The sequence below is a fragment of the Triticum aestivum genome, chromosome 4B (genome assembly GCF_018294505.1).
Source record: "Triticum aestivum cultivar Chinese Spring chromosome 4B, IWGSC CS RefSeq v2.1, whole genome shotgun sequence".
Lineage (NCBI taxonomy): Eukaryota > Viridiplantae > Streptophyta > Magnoliopsida > Poales > Poaceae > Triticum > Triticum aestivum.
The window spans coordinates 254934225-254953316 of record NC_057804.1 but is presented as its reverse complement, the minus strand read 5'-3'; the positions used below and the strand labels follow the sequence as shown (position 1 = coordinate 254953316).

At 45.9% G+C, this 19092-nt stretch overlaps 1 protein-coding gene across 22 annotated transcripts; it reads right to left on the bottom strand.

The window, feature by feature from the left end:
• Positions 1-11771: 11771 nt before the first annotated feature.
• On the bottom strand, positions 11772-18205 carry LOC123091942 (probable gamma-aminobutyrate transaminase 3, mitochondrial). 22 transcript variants are annotated; one of them, XR_006443898.1, is made up of 5 exons: positions 16684-17307; positions 16508-16592; positions 16279-16351; positions 12756-12861; positions 11772-12117 (listed from the first exon to the last, which is right to left on the bottom strand). XR_006443898.1 is itself a non-coding variant. In XM_044513568.1 (5 exons), exons 1-4 carry the CDS (start codon positions 16976-16978, stop codon positions 12842-12844), a joined length of 267 nt encoding a protein of 88 aa, XP_044369503.1. In that variant the 5' UTR covers positions 16979-17311; the 3' UTR covers positions 11772-12117; positions 12756-12841. The 22 variants fall into 22 exon arrangements, 2 of the variants coding, with proteins under 2 accessions (XP_044369503.1, XP_044369502.1); XM_044513568.1 differs by having other exon boundaries at positions 16890-17311; XR_006443893.1 differs by lacking the exons at positions 11772-12117; positions 12756-12861 and adding an exon at positions 14092-14750 and having other exon boundaries at positions 14837-16351; positions 16684-16807; positions 16890-17280.
• Between the last annotated feature and the right edge of the window lie 887 nt (positions 18206-19092).

Below are 19092 nucleotides of genomic sequence, written 5' to 3'. Positions count from 1 at the left end.
TATTTAATTAATGCACATATATACTTGGTAAAGGGTGGAAGGCTCGGTCTTATGCCTGGTGTTTTGTTCCACTCTTACCACCCTAGTTTCCATCATAACGGTGATATATTTCTTGATTTTGCGTCCCTAACATGATGAGGGTTTATAGGTCCCTCTTGATAGTTCGCTTTGAATAAAACTCCTCTAGCAAGGCCCAACATTGGTTTTAACATTTTCCCAACATAATAATTAAACATGATATTAAATTTTACGCATAGGGAGTTAGCGCTACCCGAGGAGTAATTTAACATAATACAGGGGGGCCTAGTGCTGATGGTGTTGGTCCAAACAGGCAGCCTGCGGGGCCGCCATGGGGAAACTCGAGGACTGGTTTTACTCGTAGCTTGTCCCATCCAGACGTGGCCTGAGACGAGATATGCGTGGCTACTATCAGGGTGTCGGTATGCCGAGAGGTCTTGCTGGATTTGTTTTACCATTGTCGAAATGTCTTGTACACTGGGATCTTGAGTCTGATCGGATGTCCGCGATGGAGGATTGTCTCTGTGGATTGTGAACTTGTCATGGGCTAAGTTGGTAAACTCCTGCAGGGTTTAAACTTTCGAGAGTCGTGCCCGCGGTTATGTGGCAGATGGGAATTGTTAATATCCGGTTGTAGAGAACTTGACCCCAAACTCGAATTAAAATATACCAACCGCGTGCGTAACCGTGACAGTCTCTTTTCGAGTGAGTTGAGAAGAGAACACAGTGGGGTTATGTTTGAATGTAAGTAGTTCAGGATCACTTCTTGATCATTACTAGTTTGCGACTGGTGCGTAGTTCTCATCTTATTCTTGTACTCGTAAGTTAGCCACCATACCATGCTTCGTCGCTTGCTGCAACCTCACCACTTATCTATTCCATATCCATTAAGCTTTGCTAGTCTTGATACCCATGGTAATGGGATTGTTGAGTACTCGTGGCTCACAGATTACTACAACAACAGTTGCATGTACATGTAATGCGATGATCTGACACGCGTGTGATGCTTGCTTGTTTGGAGTTCTTCTTATGCTTCTTCTTCAATAAAGGGATATAGGTTCCGGGTCGGGAGCCTGGGCAAGCAGAGTGGATGTCGTTCTTCTTTTTCGTTTGATTTCATCCGTAGTCGGATCTTGCTCTATGATGATTGCTATGTATTGATGAACTATTGTACTCATATTGTAGCTTGTGGCGAGTGTAAGCCTTTATCTTGTATTCTCATCTATTCAGTACATGGTATGTTGTAATGATATCCACCTTGCTATGCGCTCGAAATGTAGTTGTGCCCCAATAATGAGTTCATCACGTGATTGGGATAGAATCACATCTTGGGCGCTACAAGTTGGTATCAGAGCCTTACCGACCTTAGGAGCCCCCTTGATTGATCAAACCGATGTCGTTGTTGAGTCTAGAAAAAAACTATTTTGAGTCTAGCTATATCTATCGGAGTGTAGGATTTCTTTTTAATCCTCATCCCCTTCGTTGCTCTGGCGAGGACTCATGACGTAGGTGCTTTCCCACTCTTCTATTCTTTTTCACTAAAAAAATTTTAGGATCACGCAGGTATTGTGGAATCGTTTTGATATCATTGTGATGGGAATTCTTTCTTGGTGCCTCTTGACATTTAGGGGTTGTGGCAATGTCTCGGAGAGTTGAGCTCCAAGGTGTTTTCTTCATAGTGCTATCATTTCAGTTTCGCAATACCAGAGGATGCCGAAATCGAAACGCTCCCATACTTTTCATGGTGGAAAATAGTGCAGTGACTTATCCCCAGTATTGGAGGAGATAGCACAGATGATCCTCCATGACTAGTATCATTGTGTGTTTGAAGGTCTGAGGTACACGATTTCCGAGGTTTCCTTGGTTATGTGTTGAGGAATGGATACAGTTGGAGTGTAGGATTTGTTAGCTGTGTGAGATATTTATGCCTCCCTGTATCCCCAACACCATATTGCATAACCAGAAAGTTTTGGGAGTTCATAGGTGGGAATTCAAGTAGTGACCTAGGATATCTTTCCGACAGATGCATGATATGAGATTGGGGTTCGACGTCTACTGGTCCGCCTATCCACGGTTGGTTTTACAGTGGTTTCGTTGTGTATTAAAGAGTCCTTGGCTATGCTGACTCAGGGACGCATCGTATGCCATGTGCACTGCCTTGTACATGATGGTGTTGTATGATCGAGCCCGTGTGGGCCCCACCATGAAAACTTCGGACAAAATCTCTATTATATGTTTGTTTTGGCTTATTCTGCAAGCTAAGTCCTTTGTTTTTGTTTTGGTTGTGGTATTTGAGTTGCTTCAATGTCAAGTGTTGATTCCATACCTTTGTTGGAGATATGCCCTAGAGGCAATCATGTATGATGATATTTCCTATGTGTTTATGAATAAAGATAGCCCTTGGACATTATCAATGATGTGTATCAGCAAATACATGACTTGTTTGTGGGACTATGCATTGTATGATGACTGTCCTAAAAGGTCCCTAGTTGAAAGGGTTGTGTGGACGCGCAGCCAACTAGACTAGCATATGACACGGTCGATGGCTCGGTCTCGCTAGCCATGGAGCATTGGATGCTAATCGGATAATATGGACTTGGAAAGGTCTGGTCGGATTCGACGTAGTCGGATCCGAGTCGGACAGACCCAACTATGAGACGCAGCGATACGTCATCTGTGAGTCTCTAGTACAACATACGTTCTATGTCCTAAGACCTGAGCTGACGCATGTACTCAGGATGGTGACATACTTGCTTTGGGCCGATCAAACGCTACTCCATCTCCATGACTGGGTAGTTACAAAGGTAGGTTTCGGGCTTATCCAGACCCATGCTGCAAGACATGGTCGAGCAAGATGGGATTTGCCCCTCCGACTAGGAGAGATATACTCTGGGCCCCTCGTGTGATCCGACCAAGAGAAGCATGGCCATGCGACAAGGATTATGAGATAATCTGGAAAGTGGTCGGTATCGCTGGAACGAGAAAGAGGTCGGGCTAGCACCAGGATGACAGTCTTGCCTTGAGGCGACAACATATATCATGAGGCAAAGGGAACAGAAGTGTGACATGTTGTACAGGTTTGCCTAACTAGCTTCATAGTCTGCTTGGTGTTCGGCATGCCTTGCTAGAGGCCGCTACCAACCGTGCAGTTCGGAGGTGATCCGAACTACGACCAAGCCGACTTGAGCCTAAGGGGTCGCGTGCTTAAGGGAAGGAACCTACGAGGTTGGATCCGAGGACACTGGTCGGATGCGATCCGAGCTGTATTCGGATTCTGGCCGAATAGACTTATGGGCTTTAGGGTCCGTGCGAGGCCCAAGTGTTGACCCCACGACGGATGCCTATATAAAGTGGAGGTGCGGCACACTCATGCGATTGATCGCTTCGGCGCTATCACTAGGGTTTGCATGTGTTGCGAATAGCCACCTCCACTCGCCGCCGGTTGTGTGATCGGACCTAACAGTCCGCCGCATGACGTTCCTCCTGCACGCGCGGATACCGTTAGAGGCGGTGCACTTGCGCTGCTACGGAGAGCCTGTTCGCGGGATCCGATCAGCTACGTGGGAGACCGACAAGGAGGAGACGACTCTGGGAATGCAAGGCGGCTCCGGGAACACGCTCCCTCAACTCTACTTCCGCTGCATGGCACTGCGCGTCTAGTGGTAACAATCTGTGATCTATCTCCCCTAGCATGTTCCTGGTTGTTCTCCGCGTAGGAAAATTTTAATTTGCAGTCGACGCACCCTACCGTAGAACCCAACAGCGGTATTAGAGCCTCTGCTATAGGATTTGGATTCAGATCGTATGCATATTAGATATGCGGAGGCGGCAGATGAGATATGTCGTCGTTTATCAGATCGGCTATGTGCATGATTGATGAGATCAACTGCACATGGGGATTGATGTGCTATGTTTTCTGTCAATCAGAGTCGATGAGGTCGTGACACAACCTACCCCTACCGGTCGGTATCCGCCATCGGGACCGGAGGTATGTACCTGTAAGTGCATCTAGTGCCACCCCTAGTTGGTTTTGGAGTATTGATGACAAACCTGGTTGAGGGACTAATGTGTTTGTGAGAATTGCAGGATAACACAGGTAGTAGTCCCTCATTGATTCGGTTTACCTACCGGAGATTACCCCTAAAAATGTGTGAAGACATTGAAGACAATGGTGGTCTATGAAGCCATTCACGTTGAAGACTATGACATGAGAAGACATTGCATGAATACTATGGAGCACGAAGACTTAGTTGTTTCAGTGTTTCCTTTTCTTCTTTGTTGAGTCATAGGAACCACCGCACTATTAAGTGGGGTCCAAGTGAACAAAGTCAGAGTGACTGAAGTGATGCTCAACCTAATCCTATGTCTTCGAGCAAAGACAATGAAAGCAAATCTTATCCAGAGTCGGATGAGTCAGCTTTACTTGTAGCCCAAGTCAAGATGCCGCGTGTGTTTGAAATCTGACCGTTGGGACACATGTCAGTTCCTTAGTGACCCAGGGTCATTTCAGACATATCAGGTCGGGTTGCCCGGTGGCTATAAATAGCCCACCCCCTACACCATAAATTGGTGGCTGCTCCGAGTTAGTGCACGGCTTTTGTCTTTTGAGAGCAACCCACCTCCGAAGCATTTGAGAGAGAATTCTTGCGAGGACAAAGCCCAAACCACCCAGAGCCCAAACATGTCATCACTGAAGTCTTTCTGTCCGCGTGATCTGAAGACTTGTTACACTTGAGGACTGTGAATCCTCCAGCCGGTTAGGCGTCGCGTTCTGAGCATCCAAGAGTCATTGTGGATTGCCGATGGACGAAGTCTGTGAAGGTTTGGAAGTCTAGCTTGAAGACTTACCAGAGTGATTGGGCGGGGACTAGGTGTCTTTAGCTCAAGGGGAATAAGGTGAAGACGCACTCTTCTGAGTTGTATCTCAGCCTCCCTAACCAGATGTACAGTTGTCTCAGCAACTGGAACTGGTCGAACAAATCTCTGTCCTCCCGAAGCTACTGGTTCTATCTCTCACTTCTCTTTACTTACAATTTGTCTTCGTGAAGTCATTGCCTGCTAGCATTATCTGTTTGACTTCACTGTGTGACTACTTGTCCTGATTGGCTTCATACTATCTTCCATCTTGATCCTTACTACCTAGCTACTGATAATCTATGTGCTTTCACTTCATTGAATACTTGACTATGGCCTGTCTAGTGTAGTCTACCTTCCGCTGCATATGAATAGTGTCATTTCTATTGTTTATCTTCGAAACTCCCATGTTTTGAAGACTTTCATAAAAATCGCCTATTCACCCCCCCTCTAGTCGATAACTAGCTCTTTCAATTGGTATCAGAGCAAGGTACTCCCTTGTTCTGTGTGATTCGGTTTAACCACCTGGAGTTTTAGCTATGTCGACTGCAGGGATAATCAAAGTCTCCGCTGCGTGCCCCATCTTCGATGGCACTGAGTATCCCTACTGGAAGAATAAGATGTGCATGCATCTTGAAGCCATTGATGTCGATCTGTGGTATGCCGTCAAGAACGACATTCCCAAGACTGGTGAAGGTGTCACCCCTGCTGATGTCAAGAAGTTCGTTCAACTGGACTCTACTGCCAAGAACATCATCTGTGGTCATCTGAATAACGGACAGTATGGTCGTGTGAGTGCTCTGGAAACATCGAAGCTACTCTGGGACTGGCTCTCCAAGGTCAATGAAGGCGACTCAACTCAGCGAGATCAAAGGATCAGTGTTCTCCGCAACCTCTTCAACCGTTTCAAGAGACACAACAACGAGAACGTCTAGCTCACATTTGATCGCCTCACTGATATCACAAATGAGCTCCAAGCACTCGGCGCCACTGAGATCACGAAGCATGAAATAGTCAAGACACTACTGAGATCACTTGACAGCTCATTTGACACCTTAGCCCTGATGATTCAAGAACGCCCTGACTTCAAGACTCTCGATCCGTCTGACATACTTGAGAGGCTCGACACACATGAGTTTCGGCTATCTGAGAAACGAGATATCTATGGCCCCAACTATGGCCGAACTCGCGCTTTGAAGGCAAAGGTTGTTTCCTCATCTGAAGAAGAATCTGACTGCAGTTCTGGTGATCTTGAAGACATTGGAAAGGAGCTTGCTATGCTTGTGAAGAAGTTCCAGAAATTCACCAAGAAGAAAGGCTTCAGAAAGTCTTCACGATCCAGCTCAAGAAATGATGAAGTTTCCACAGATGATCACAAGAAGAGAACCTGCCACAAGTGCAAGAAACCTGGTCACTACATCTCTGAGTGTCCACAGTGGGACAATGAGAATAAGAAGAAGAAGAGCAAAGAATGTGATTCTGATGACAAGAAGAAGAAGAAATCCTCAAAGTCTTCTTCCAAGTCTTCATCACACAAGAAGAGCTCATCTGGCAAGGCTCGTGCTTTTGTTTGCAAGGAGATGGATTCAGAGGAGGAGTCTGCTTCTGAGGAGGCGGAGGTGGAGTCTGAGGAGGAGTCTAACTCTGGTGTTGCGAGTCTGGCTCTAGCTACAGCCTACGTCGTCAAGTCCATCTTCAACACTGAAGACAATGGCTTCGTCACCAACACTGATGATAATGACAAGGACGACTCGGCTCCCACCTACTGCTTCATGGCACATGGTGCCAAGGTAAAATCACGCGATGCCTACTTTCAAACATCAAGTGAAGATGACTCTGATGGTGAATTCAAACCTAGTTACAAAACACTTGCTAAAATTGCAACTGAACAACAGAAAGCTATGGAACATATTCAAAAACTATTAGACAAAAGCGATGACCTATTGGACGCGGAAATGACCCAATCTCAGTCCTTAATTGAAGACATCAAAAATCTTCATGTTAAGTACGAAGAACTTAAAAGTCGTCATGAAACGCTCACAACAACTCATGAAAAGCTTTCCTACGATTATCTTCAAAGGAAGCAAGATCTTGAGAAATTGAAAGCGATTCATGAAGATCTTCAAAAAGAGAACGAGTCACTTCGCGCTCAACAGATTAGTCCCACTCAAGAAGGATTTGAACCACCATGTCTAAAATGCATTGAGCGTGATAACGCTACTTCTGTTGCTGAATGTTCTTCTGCTACTCCTGTTGCAATATCTTCAACTGCCAATGTGGTAACTAACCTGTGACGCCCTCGATTTAATCGTACACTAATCATACACGCAAATGTGTACGATCAAGATCAATGACTCACGGGAAGATACCACAACACAATTCTAGACACGAATTAAAATAATACAAGCTTTATATTACAAGCCAGGGGCCTCGAGGGCTCGAATACATAAGCTCGAATACAAAAGAGTCAGCGGAAGCAACAATATCTGAGTACAGACATAAGTTAGACAAGTTTGCCTTAAGAAGGCTAGCACAAAAGCAACAACGATCGAAAAGGCAAGGCCTCTTGCCTGGGAGCCTCCTAACTACTCCTGGTCGCCGGCGGTCTCCACGTAGTAGTAGGCATCAGTGGTGGCATCTGGCTCCTGGGCTCCGACATCTGGTTGCATCAACCGGAAAGAAAAAGAAAGGGGGGAAAGGGGGAGCAAAGCAACCGTGAGTACTCATCCAAAGTACTCGCAAGCAAGGATCTACACTACATATGCAACATTATCAAATAAAGGTTGTATATGTGGACTGGGCTGTAGAAATGCCAGAATAGAGAGAAGGCCTAGTCCTATCAAAGGCTAGCATCTTCTGAAAACCACCATCTTGCAGCAAACATGAGGGAGTAGAGTAGCATAAGGTAAAGTAGTAGTAGTGTTATTCAACCTCGGCCAGAGATCCTTTCTCGACTCCCTGCGAGAAAGCAATCCCAGAGCCATACTATCCATTTCTCATCACAATCCAATTCTCATCACAAGTATCCAATTCTAGTTGTATCGATCGGGATACAACTCCAAGTGTCCGTTACCGTAGGACAGGCTATCGATAGATGTTTTCTTCCCTGCAGGGGTGCACCAACATACCCACCATGCTCGATTAACTCCGGCCGGATACACTTTCCTGGGTCATGCCCGACCTCGGCCAAACAATACGCCACAACCCGACCTAGGCTTAATAGAGAGGTCAGCACGCCGGACTAAACCTATGCCCCCAAGGGTCATGGGTCATCGCTCCGGAAACTCCTGCACGTTGCGTACGCGGCCGGTGAGCAGACCTAGCTACCTCCTTTAAAAAAGCAGGTGCTTACCAGTCCAACCCGGCGTGTGCCACTCAGTCACTGACGTCTATTAAGCTTCGGCTGATGTATACGATGCAGAACGCCCATACTATGCCCACGTGATGGTTAGTGCTATCAGGCCAGAGGCCCCTCGGATCAAATATCCAAATCGTAGTTGATTAGGAACGCGCGGTAACAAGCAGAGACTCACGAAAGATGTGACCCCGTCGCCCCGTCTCGAGGACTTGCGGCAAGGGCTAAGAATGCCCAGCCACGCCTCGTAATTATCTCGCGGGCACCCTCCAGGTCAACCCGACTCCACATCACTCGCAATTATGCTCGCGCGGGTACCCCTCAGGGTCGACCCGTCTTTAGTTACATGGTTCAGTGTAAAGTCATAGTAATCATAGTAACTGTGTGTCTAAACATCAAGGGGAAAACCCGAGGAATCACCCCCGGTGAATTCCACTCGATGTAATCATCAAGGTGAACGTAAGAGGAATCACCCCTAAGGTTCACACTTGAGGGGTTGCATGACAGAGTCGTATCAGAAGTGGTTAAGTCCGAATCACCCTCGATGACCATGACCGAATCACTACTAGAAATCCCCATATCTCCGACGGTGAAACCTAATAGCCGACGGGCCGTCGGTTATTACAGCAATAGCCGACGGTAGTTGCAATGGCCGATGGTTAATGTCAACTCACAAGTGTTACCAGTTACCCGACGGTATACTACAATGCCCGACGGTGAAAATCCACCCCTCGGGTGTCCAACTTAATGCCTGACGGTTCATTGTAAAGCCCGACGGTTTTTCCTACACCAACGGGGATTACATGTAATGCCCGACGAGTTTCCCTACACCCACGGGGATTACATGTAATGCCCAACGGTTAATTGTAATACCCCCACGGATTTTGGTGCCCCCTCGGGGATTACATGTAATGCCCGATGGTTTTTGCCACACCCACGGGGATTAGATGTAATGCCCGACGGTGAAACTTAATAGCCAAAGGTGAAAAGAAAACTCTCACCTATGTGTGAAAATGGCCGACGATACATGTGTGCCTCTCGATTATTTATGAAAACACCTGACAGTGTATAGTAATAACCGACGGTTAACTTTCCCTCTCGATGATATGTTTCAATGGACAACATCGATAAATGTAGAATGGCGGATGTTATATTCCATATCACTCCGTATAAGAATATTCCAAATGGAGGCACTGAGGCATTTGGGAGCAGCGCTAGGAGGTTCATCGTGTGTGCGGGAACCGGGACGATGGTCCCATGTGGTCGGTAGTGGCGGCTGGTACTACTACCATGCATGGGGTACATATCTGATAAGGTCGTACATTAGGTCCTACATTGCTATTTGTTGTAAATGACGACAAGTGAGTTAAACCATGGGTTAATGCGTCAAGAATGTCTTTCTACATCAACTTTACTAGCAGTAAAGGGCGATATATGACCTTGTCCAGGACGACCATGCAAGTGTTTTTTGTGCACTTTGAGGGAGTATATGATATTTATACCATGTACGATTTGAGCAAGCGTTATGTGAGATCTTGACCTAGTTGATGATGAAAGACAATATTGACTAGAGTATAGCTGTGAAGAGGCTAACTACAAATTTTCTTAATTCATTGCTGAATATGAATGCACATAATAGTTAAAATGTTTTAGCGTTATAGTCACATACATTAAAGATGAAAATATATATGTACTGCATGCATCTTTGTCTAATTCAATAAAGATAGACTTATCCAAAGTAAGTTGACGATGAAGGAACCTGCAACACAAAACGTCAATCATCCAAGGCAATGAGCATTCTATAACACACACCCTGATCCTCGCACCGTCTCCCAGGGGTGAATGCTCACGCCACCAGAGACCCTCGCGTTGCTGCTTCCCCATCCACCGCTACCACCGGCGTAGGCCGCAGTGGCGGCGACCCCGATGCCGAAAGAACCGGGATCTAGATGCGCAGCGATCTCCCAGTGCGGCTGGGGCATGGCCAGGAGGGAGTTGTGCAAAGCGGCCAGGGCGGCGCTCCTGGTCATACGGCGGCCGCGCTACCTGCCACAACCCGCAGGTTCCAAGGTCTCCAGCGATGGAGGGCATGGCGGCGGCCGCGGATCTAGATCCACGCCCAGATCCATCGTCAACTCTTCATGTGGATGGTCGACGGATCGGTTAGGGCTCTGGTGAAGGGATGGAGGATCTCCACCAGAGAACCGGTGGTTGCATACGTCTTCATGGCGAAGCTCCACGCGGTTTCGCAAATATATTCTTAATCCAATAATTAATGATGTGCCTCACGTCCTATCTTGTCCTGATGGTGCGAATAGCGTCTCGGAGGACGTATGGAGGTGTATCTCCGTCGAATCTCGTGGGATTCAGTCGGTGCTGGTCTTTGATGGATCTATTTGGATCAAGTTTTGTTTTTCTTCGTTCGTGTGGTTACATGTTTGATCTTTCCAATCTACAACTCTCTTCATCGGTGATGGTTCTTGCTCTGGTGCCCTGGTTGACCTTAGTAAGACGATTTCCCGACTGTCTATTATAACAAGATTGCCCGGCTTCGGCAAGGAAGGGGCGATGACGATGGCGCGTCTTCGGCTCACTCTAGTGCTTGTAGTCGTCGTTAGGTGCTCCATGGACCTGGCTGTATTTATTATTACCTCTAGTGTTCTTTATACTGCTAAAATTGATGAATAGATCCGAATTTTTGTCAAAAAAAATCACCACGCAAGCAAACGGGAACAACTAAGGCCCTCCACGTACTAAAAACAACCGGCAGCTAAAACAAATTCCCCCAGCGGAAAACTCATAGCCCACGTCGCACGATACCCACTTCCTCATTATTAGGAAGAGAAAAAAATGGTCATGCCTCTGATTCCCGCTCCATTGTTGCCCAAGCCGACCCGCCGAGAAGAAGAGAGGCATCATCGCCTGCTCGTGCCTGACGCTGCCGCTGCCGTGGGCGGATGGTTACTCACGACTCGAAGGGGAGCCTGCCACCTCACGTCGTCGCTGCGTGGAGGGAGGGAGCCGCCATTGAGGCCAACCGTTGTGGTCGCGTCCTCAACTGGAGCAATCCTCCAGGTCGTGTCATGGCCCACTACACCACGAGACTCAAATCAGCGTCAAACAATCTGTCTGCATAGGTCACCTAAGGCGACACATTTACTGTCGGCAAAGACTTTTGACGACAGAAACGAGTTGTCGCCTATAGTCTTGTCGGGAAAGGTCTTTGCCAACAGATAAATCTACGCCGACAGACAATTTGATGGGGTTGGTGGGATCTATGGCGACAGACATTTCTATACCGACAGACTAAGATATGCCGACAGATCATCTGCCACCATGCTATGCCGACACATAGTGCAACGTCCATTCTTACGTCGACAGTTTGTCTGCCAATGAGCTATGCCGACACATAGTGCGACGCCCAATACTTATGCCGACACTTTTGCTGCCAGGGTTCTACGTTTCAGCAGAAAATGCATTTGCACCATATTTTTAATAAAGTTACGTTCATAGTATCCAATTCATGTTCAGTGCACAATACATATACAAATAATTGCACTCTTCTATTCATCACAAGATACCAATCACTAATACATTTATTCAACATATATTGAGCATTAGTTATCTGCACTCAAGTTTGTTACAACCATGAAGAAAATACATAAGTCGACATACAAGATGTGTCCTGCTGCAAAATATAAGGGCTAATCCCTAAGAGACCAACTGTTTGATCACTTGACTACTACAAATATCATGAAAGAGACCGATCCTTCAATCACCAAGCGGCATCAATTTCCATATGAACAAAATGTGTCTACCATTTTATGAACAAAAGCGATCACCAGAACATCTTAGATCAACTTGTGAACTTGCTACTTTCTGCCATGTCCCTGCAAAAGAACTTGTATGTTTGAGCAATCATAGAAATGAGAATTTGTTCAAACTTGCGAGTTGCCAATGATTCCAAAGATCTAAAACATTTTCTAAAAATATAGAACACATTGCAAATAGTTTGGTTACATAAGATATCCCTATCAGAAGATCAACCAAAGCCAAGATAGGTCCTATCATATCACATGGCTTACTAATAAAATTATGCTCCCATTGTTAAGCAATCAGATTTGTTCTAAGGCATAGAGATTTGAAGAATATCAGAAAAAAGAGGGAAGCATAAGGGGAGAGAAGGGTTGACTGATGGACAAATACAGTGATGAGAAGAGTACAATAAGGGGGTGAATAAAAAGTGACAAAAGAAGAGGGGTGTAATCAAGCACCACCAGAAGTAAAACAAGAAATACATTGACGAATGGGTCTAAATGTGAACATAGTGTGTTTAAGTACATTTGATACTGAATTTTCTCTGTAAAGTGGATGATAAATTTTGCTCTTATTATTGCACATCCTGTGATGCTAAAGTCGTTCTATATAACAATGAATACAATAGAAATTACATTAATGTAGTGCCAATATTACACACAGAAGACTATAGGAAAAATATAATTAAGAACCGAGTGCAAGATTATCTCACCTATGTTTCCCGAGGGGCACCAGACATTGTCTCAGAACTCTTGGTCGTTGGACGACGAGACCAGACGGACGATCAATTGCGCGAGGTCAGAAACGTATTCGAGAATCTGGAATTGACATAAACAACACATTACTACAATGTTTATTGTCAGTTGAGGTAGCAAAAGGAAGAATGGTTGGCCAGATAATGCACGCAATTTGTAAGGCCATGCCCAGTTGACAGTCCTAAGGTGCAGCAAACCATGTAGCATCAATATATAATGCTTACTAAGATTCCTTGCTTTTGTTAAAAACTGTAACCATAATATCAGTTTGTTCTTCAAAGAATACGAGGTTGGTTTGCATTGTTATTTGCACATATTGAGACAGTTTGCACCCTAGTCTATCTACTGGCAATATAGCATCATCTCCCGTCCAACTAACAAAAATATCTTCAGTTAAAAAATTAGCTATAGAAGTAAAGGAAGCATGATCACACACACAAAAAGATACTTCCATTAGGAACTTAGGCCCTGTTTGATAGCAAAGTATTACAAAAACCAAAGTATCAAAAACTACAGTAATTTAGGATGTAGGTACAACATACCATAGTTTTACTATAACAACGTTTTTTGAAGTATTCACGATACAGAGGACCTGTTTGGCTACGTCACAAAACGCTGTAAAATTTCCTGGCTAGCTTTTAGCCGTGCATGCATTTGAAGCTAGCTAGCCATTGTAGTACTAGAATATATAGATCAACTAGACTAATGATGATTAGCGACAACGACGCCGGTGGAGTAATTAACAGATGACCTCTGAGCAATAGGTACTTGGAAAATCTTCATACCAGACATTTGCAAGGAGAAGGCACATGAATCGAACATATAGATTTTGGCTCAAACATTCTTCTCTGTAACATAAGAGCCACATACAGTTGTTTATGTAAATCAAACAAAATGTCACCACCTAGTAAAATGTGATGAAAACATCCTCTGAGTCACCATATAGACAACAGGGAAGAGTGAAAAAATTCCCATGTCAGCTTTTTGCCAACGCCGATGAAAGAAGCAGAGTGTTCAAGTACTGCAGCCGCAGGTAACGAACAACTAAAAGACCTCAACTCAGACAGTTCGTACTTGCACCTTGCCTACTACCTAAGCTCCGTCCGACCCTTCTTTTCGGGTGCTCAGTTTTTTTAAAAGAGGTATGAGGTTTTTTTTTATACAAAGAAAATACTGTGGTTTGGCAAAAACTGCAGTATTAAAATCATGGTTTTTAGAGGCATCCAAACAACCTTATGTAAATAAAACTACAGTAACATAAAAAAATGTAGTATTTTCAGAATACTTTAAAAATACTTTGTTATCAAACGGGGCCCTGAATTATTATTTGAATTATAGAGTTGGCACCGAGATCTTCAGGATTGTTAGGATACATCTCATAGGCGATTTGAATTATTATTTTACATCACAGGACCAGCTGCTGCACACGTCTAGTCTTCTAATCTGATCCGCCTGCCACACCAACTGGCAGGAGAAAGCTGACAGTTGCCGGCACAAAGTTGAATCTCTGAAATTCATTTTCATACATGACCATCTCAAACTGTCAGCTTCGCCCGCACAGCTTCTGCAAGCCATTCAGGTGGCCAAGAGAATGCCGAAACCCCACACTGCAAGTTGCTCACTGTTGTTAAAGATCAGATTCATTCCAAAGTCCACAAGCAAAAGTGGTCACTGCTGGATACAATCAAAAGGCACCATCCAGACTATCGAGCCGTTGTTCCTGATTAGTCAAATTAATCACAGCTCTGCAATCTTTTCTGTGTAAGCATTCTAGAATAAAAGACAATACCTGAATAAAATAAAAGGGTTATAATCTTCATGTAAAAGCTGCATAATTGCCCAAGCATACACATAAATCAACAAACAATGATTGTGATGGAACTGTCAACTGCACGCTATCCCCATCTTCCTCGCCTTCGTCATCTTCAACATCATGCTCATCTCTTCCCCTACTGAAAAACGTAACACTAAGCAAATCCCGAATAGGAAGTGGGATAAAACGTGATTGAAATTTGAAAGATCTGTCTCTTGCACTCACAACCAATGATCTCAGTGAGGGTCAGGAGCCGCCCGGCGACCTCGCGCTCGTCGTCATCCTGTAGGGCCCACTTGTACGCCTCGTCGTTCGAAGCTAGCTACGCCCTCGCAACAAAACAGCAGAGGAACGGGCACCACTGGACCGCATGGATGGGAAGCTAAGGCCGGAACGTCAACCAAGTTGAGCGCCATTAAGCAGGAAAACCACAAATTAGACCGACAAGCATTAGCAATGGAATAAACTGCACGAGATCTGGATGCTTATCTTTTCTCGGAGGACACGTGCGTGTACCAAGTCGGCCTCCTTCTTACTTTAAGGCAGTGAGTTGCCGCCTCCCTAATCCCTGGCCGCTGCGGCCACCTCAGCCGAGCCGTCCGCCCGCCCGCCTGCACGGCTTCCATCCAGCCAGCCGCTTCTGCCGCTTCTTGTCGTCCTCGTCCAAGGGAGTGTGCTATTCCTGCTGCGGCTATCTGGAGACGGAGCGGGGGCGACCGTATATGAGGAACCCTCCCCCGCAGCCATTGACACATGGTGACAATTCCTCCTTCCGCCAGCACCCATGGCCGGCTGTCCACTCCGCCGTGCTCGGCATCCTAAGACGTCAAGAGCACCCTGGAACGGGCACCGCCATCACGTCGATGAGCCCATGCGCTATACGCTATCAACGACCATGACGATGGCGTGCCTTTCTAGCTGAGCAAGGGATCTTCCGCCGCTAACGGCCACGTGAACGCCGTATCGGAGATCCTGAAGATCTCCTCATTGTTGTCAACTATCGTACTATAGATGACCTTGCCGGTGCAGCCAATCCAAATGCGAGAAACCTCCCGACGATGTGGGCCTGTTGGCTTGGCCTCGGCTGTGGCCTCGGCAAGGGCACACACCCGGATGAATTGCCTGTGAGATCATTCTTGGTTTACATTGCTCATCCGGCAGCTCCGTCTGTTATGTTCTCTCGGGCAACCTATTTATGGGAGGAGCTAGACGAAACGTCTCGACGGAAAGGGAGTTCGACTACGGGCGAGAGACCGAGTCGTGAAGCACTCGATTTCAGGTGGGAGACCGGGTTGATCGGCAGGGTTTAGGGTTTACCGAAAAGAATCATCATGGAAGAAGGAGATCGATGAAAAAATAGGAAAGGAGACCAGGCCTAGTGCAGCCACACATCATGTTTCTGTTTTTTATTAGGAAAGGAAGGCTCAGCCCAAATTATTCTGTCCTTAATTATTAGGTAAAGATACGCAGGTAAAATAGTACCACCTCGGATGTAGAAAATGATATAGATGAAAAGAAACTAAAAGCTCAAAGAATACAAATTAGACTTTATACATTAATTTTAAATGCAAAAACAAAATGGTGATGCGCGGTATTATCCCAAAGAATGAACAATTCTTTGGTACATAATCACAAAAATCACACTCCAAAGATTGTACTTTACATACCTAAAGTTGTATACCACAGTCCTACTAGAGAATCTGGATATTTATTCCCATTGATGTCATAAACATAAGAACCCTGCATATATAGGTTAACATTGTATAAGCAAAACATAGATACATTGTTTACAACCGTAGCATACTGTAATGAACGTCTTAGCTGCCATTTCCAATATCAAACGCTGCATTGCATGAGAAGTAAACATATATAATGCTATAATTCGAGAGTTGCAACCTCAAATCTCTCAATAACCAATGGATGCACATCATTGCTCTGCCATACAACAGCGAATGGTGCCAACATGCCATGCCCCTTAAACCTGGGAAGGTCATAATATCAATGTCAGTAGTGGCTAGTAAACTGAGTGACTTCTTCTTCCCTGCATTATCTCTTCTCCTTTCAAACAGAACCTGCTATCCATCAAAATCCATGGCAGGGAAGAGCGGATCTTGCCTCAAACCACCGAAAATGAAATCCTTATGCTAGCTGGTGGTCATATGTTCCTTTTCCCCTTCGATTAATCTCCTGTATTATCTAATTTCAAAACCGTAATTTGACCTCGTTGCCAATAATGGAGAGAGAACAAGGGCAGGCAGCGGGAAGATTTGCGGCTTACTTGTTGAGATCTGGAGGTACACGTGTCGTCGGTGGAGGAAGAAGAACGGCCGGCGGCTCCTCAGAAGCGACGGCGCTGCTTCTCATCATCGACGGACGGTGGGCCTTGTTGACCTTGTTGCTTCTCCTTCCCAGTGGTAGGTGCTACTACTCGGCACGGCGGATGGCGCGGCTGCTCCTCTACGCGGCGGACGGCGCGGCTGCTCCTCTACGCGGCGGAAGGCGCTGCTGCTCCTGAGCGGATGATGGGAGGCGTGTGGCGCGAGGGGGCGGGGGTCAAGGGACGGGCGGCGGCGTGCAGGTTGGGGAGGAGGCGCACTGGATTAGGTTTAGGTCGGGGCGAGCGGCGCACTCTATTTCAGGGTAGCGAGAGAAAAGGGTGGGGTATTTGGGTATGTCATTTTTTTTCTTTCCCTTTTTTTCCTCCTTAGTCCGGCTCGGGTGTTTCACATGGCTCGCTGGCTCTCTTTCCGCGCCATTCTTTTTGGGTGCGGGCCGAAGGAAACAACACCGACACTTTTTTTGTCCCCATGAATCAGCGACAGACAAACTATCAGTAAAGTTAGTATATGCCGACAGCAATTGTGTCGGTGATCCGGTGATGATTTGGCGACAAATAATGTGTCATGATGCTATATAACAACAACGAATTGTGTGTCGGCATAGTTTGTCACACAAAAAATGTCGGCGATGCTCACTTCTACCAACAGACGCATGTCGTCTTTGCAGTGTCGTGGTGTAGTGGCCGCCACAGATCTGGAGCCATTGCCGATGCCATGAACCCGGATCTGCTGCTGTGGAGGCAATGTCCGAACCTGAACATGGTGTTTCCATGGTCGACAATTATCTTCTCTCGATCTTTTACCAACTGTCGCCCCTCCTACAAGAACTCCCTTTGAAGGTTCGTCCATGACAGGACCTCAACACAGCAACAACTCAACAATTACTCGAACTAGCCCCGCTTGATATTATCTCGAAATTTAGAGTTACAGATACAGGGGTTCAGATCGAGGATCTGCCCAATTTCTACCAAGTACTCTAGGGTTCTTAAGGTAGCTAGCTATTACACTTGGAGAAAGGGGAAAGATGCTTTTCCAGAACGCTGGCTGGGCCTTTTATCGCTGGAGGCAGGTGACGAAGGCGTGGGACGGAAGGAGTCGTTGCCGTCACTATTACTGTCCAGCTGGTGGCGGCAACGGTCATTTAGCCCAATTGATCCGAGCCGTCCGATTCCCAGAGACTGAATTCCATTTCTTCAGAGCTAGTGTCTCGTTCTTCAGTTAACAGGAACAACTTGTCAGGGTCCTGACAACTGCCCTCTCCTGGAGACGATCCTTGTCCTCGAGGATCGGAATTTGGAAACCACGAATGAATGGTGCTGTTGAAGAACTTCGGGAAGGTGACTTTGATAAAATCGGCGTCTTCCCATGTAGCTTCGTCAGGCGACATGTTCAGCCACTGGACTAGCCATTGTGTGACCAAATGAGGTTGTCTGGGTACAGCTCTTGTTTCCAGCACCGAGATGGGGGCTATTTTAACCTTACCAGTTGCATCCACCAAGGGCAAGTCTGGATCTGGAACTGCATTAGGCCCTAAGTGTCGTTTGAGTTGACTGAAATGAAACACATTGTGTATCTGCACTCTAGCTGGTAGCTGTAGTTTGTATGAGGAATTTCCAATTTTCTGTAATATTCTGTAAGGACCATAGAATTTAGTGGCTAATTTGAGCCCTGATCTGATGTTGAATGCAGCCAATCTGTACAGTTGCATTTTTAAGTACACCATGTCTCCCTCTTGAAATTGTCTACCTGTTCTGTTTCTATCTGCATATTTCTTCATTCTTTCCTGAGCTACCAGTAAGTTATGCTTTAACTGTTGCTGTACAAGTTCTCTTTGTTCCAAGAATGAGTGTGCTTCAGTATCTTCAGGTCCTGGTATAGAAATCTCTCCAATTTGTGGTGGGGGGAAACCATAAAGGCATTGAAAAGGAGTAAACTTTGTTGCAGTATGGTATGAGGTGTTAAACCACCATTCTGCCAAAGATAACCAAGAGCACCACTTTTTTGGTTCAGTGAAAGCCATGCTTCTAAGATATGCTTCCATACATTGATTGACTCGCTCTGTTTGTCCATCAGACTGAGGATGGTGGGTTGTGCTCATGTTAAGTTTAACTCCCAGAGGTTTGAACACTGCTTGCCAAAAGT

Bases quoted from the DNA above. Each gene is read 5' to 3' on its own strand.
- LOC123091942 (XM_044513567.1), bottom strand. From the start codon at position 16,978: ATGATGAGAAGCAGCGCCGTCGCTTCTGAGGAGCCGCCGGCCGTTCTT. The intron at 16,593-16,889 runs GTAAGCCGCAAA...TGACCTTCCCAG, and splicing joins GTACCTCCAGATCTCAACAA to GTTTAAGGGGCATGGCATGT. The intron at 16,352-16,507 runs GTTGCAACTCTC...CTATATATGCAG, and splicing joins TGGTTATTGAGAGATTTGAG to GGTTCTTATGTTTATGACAT.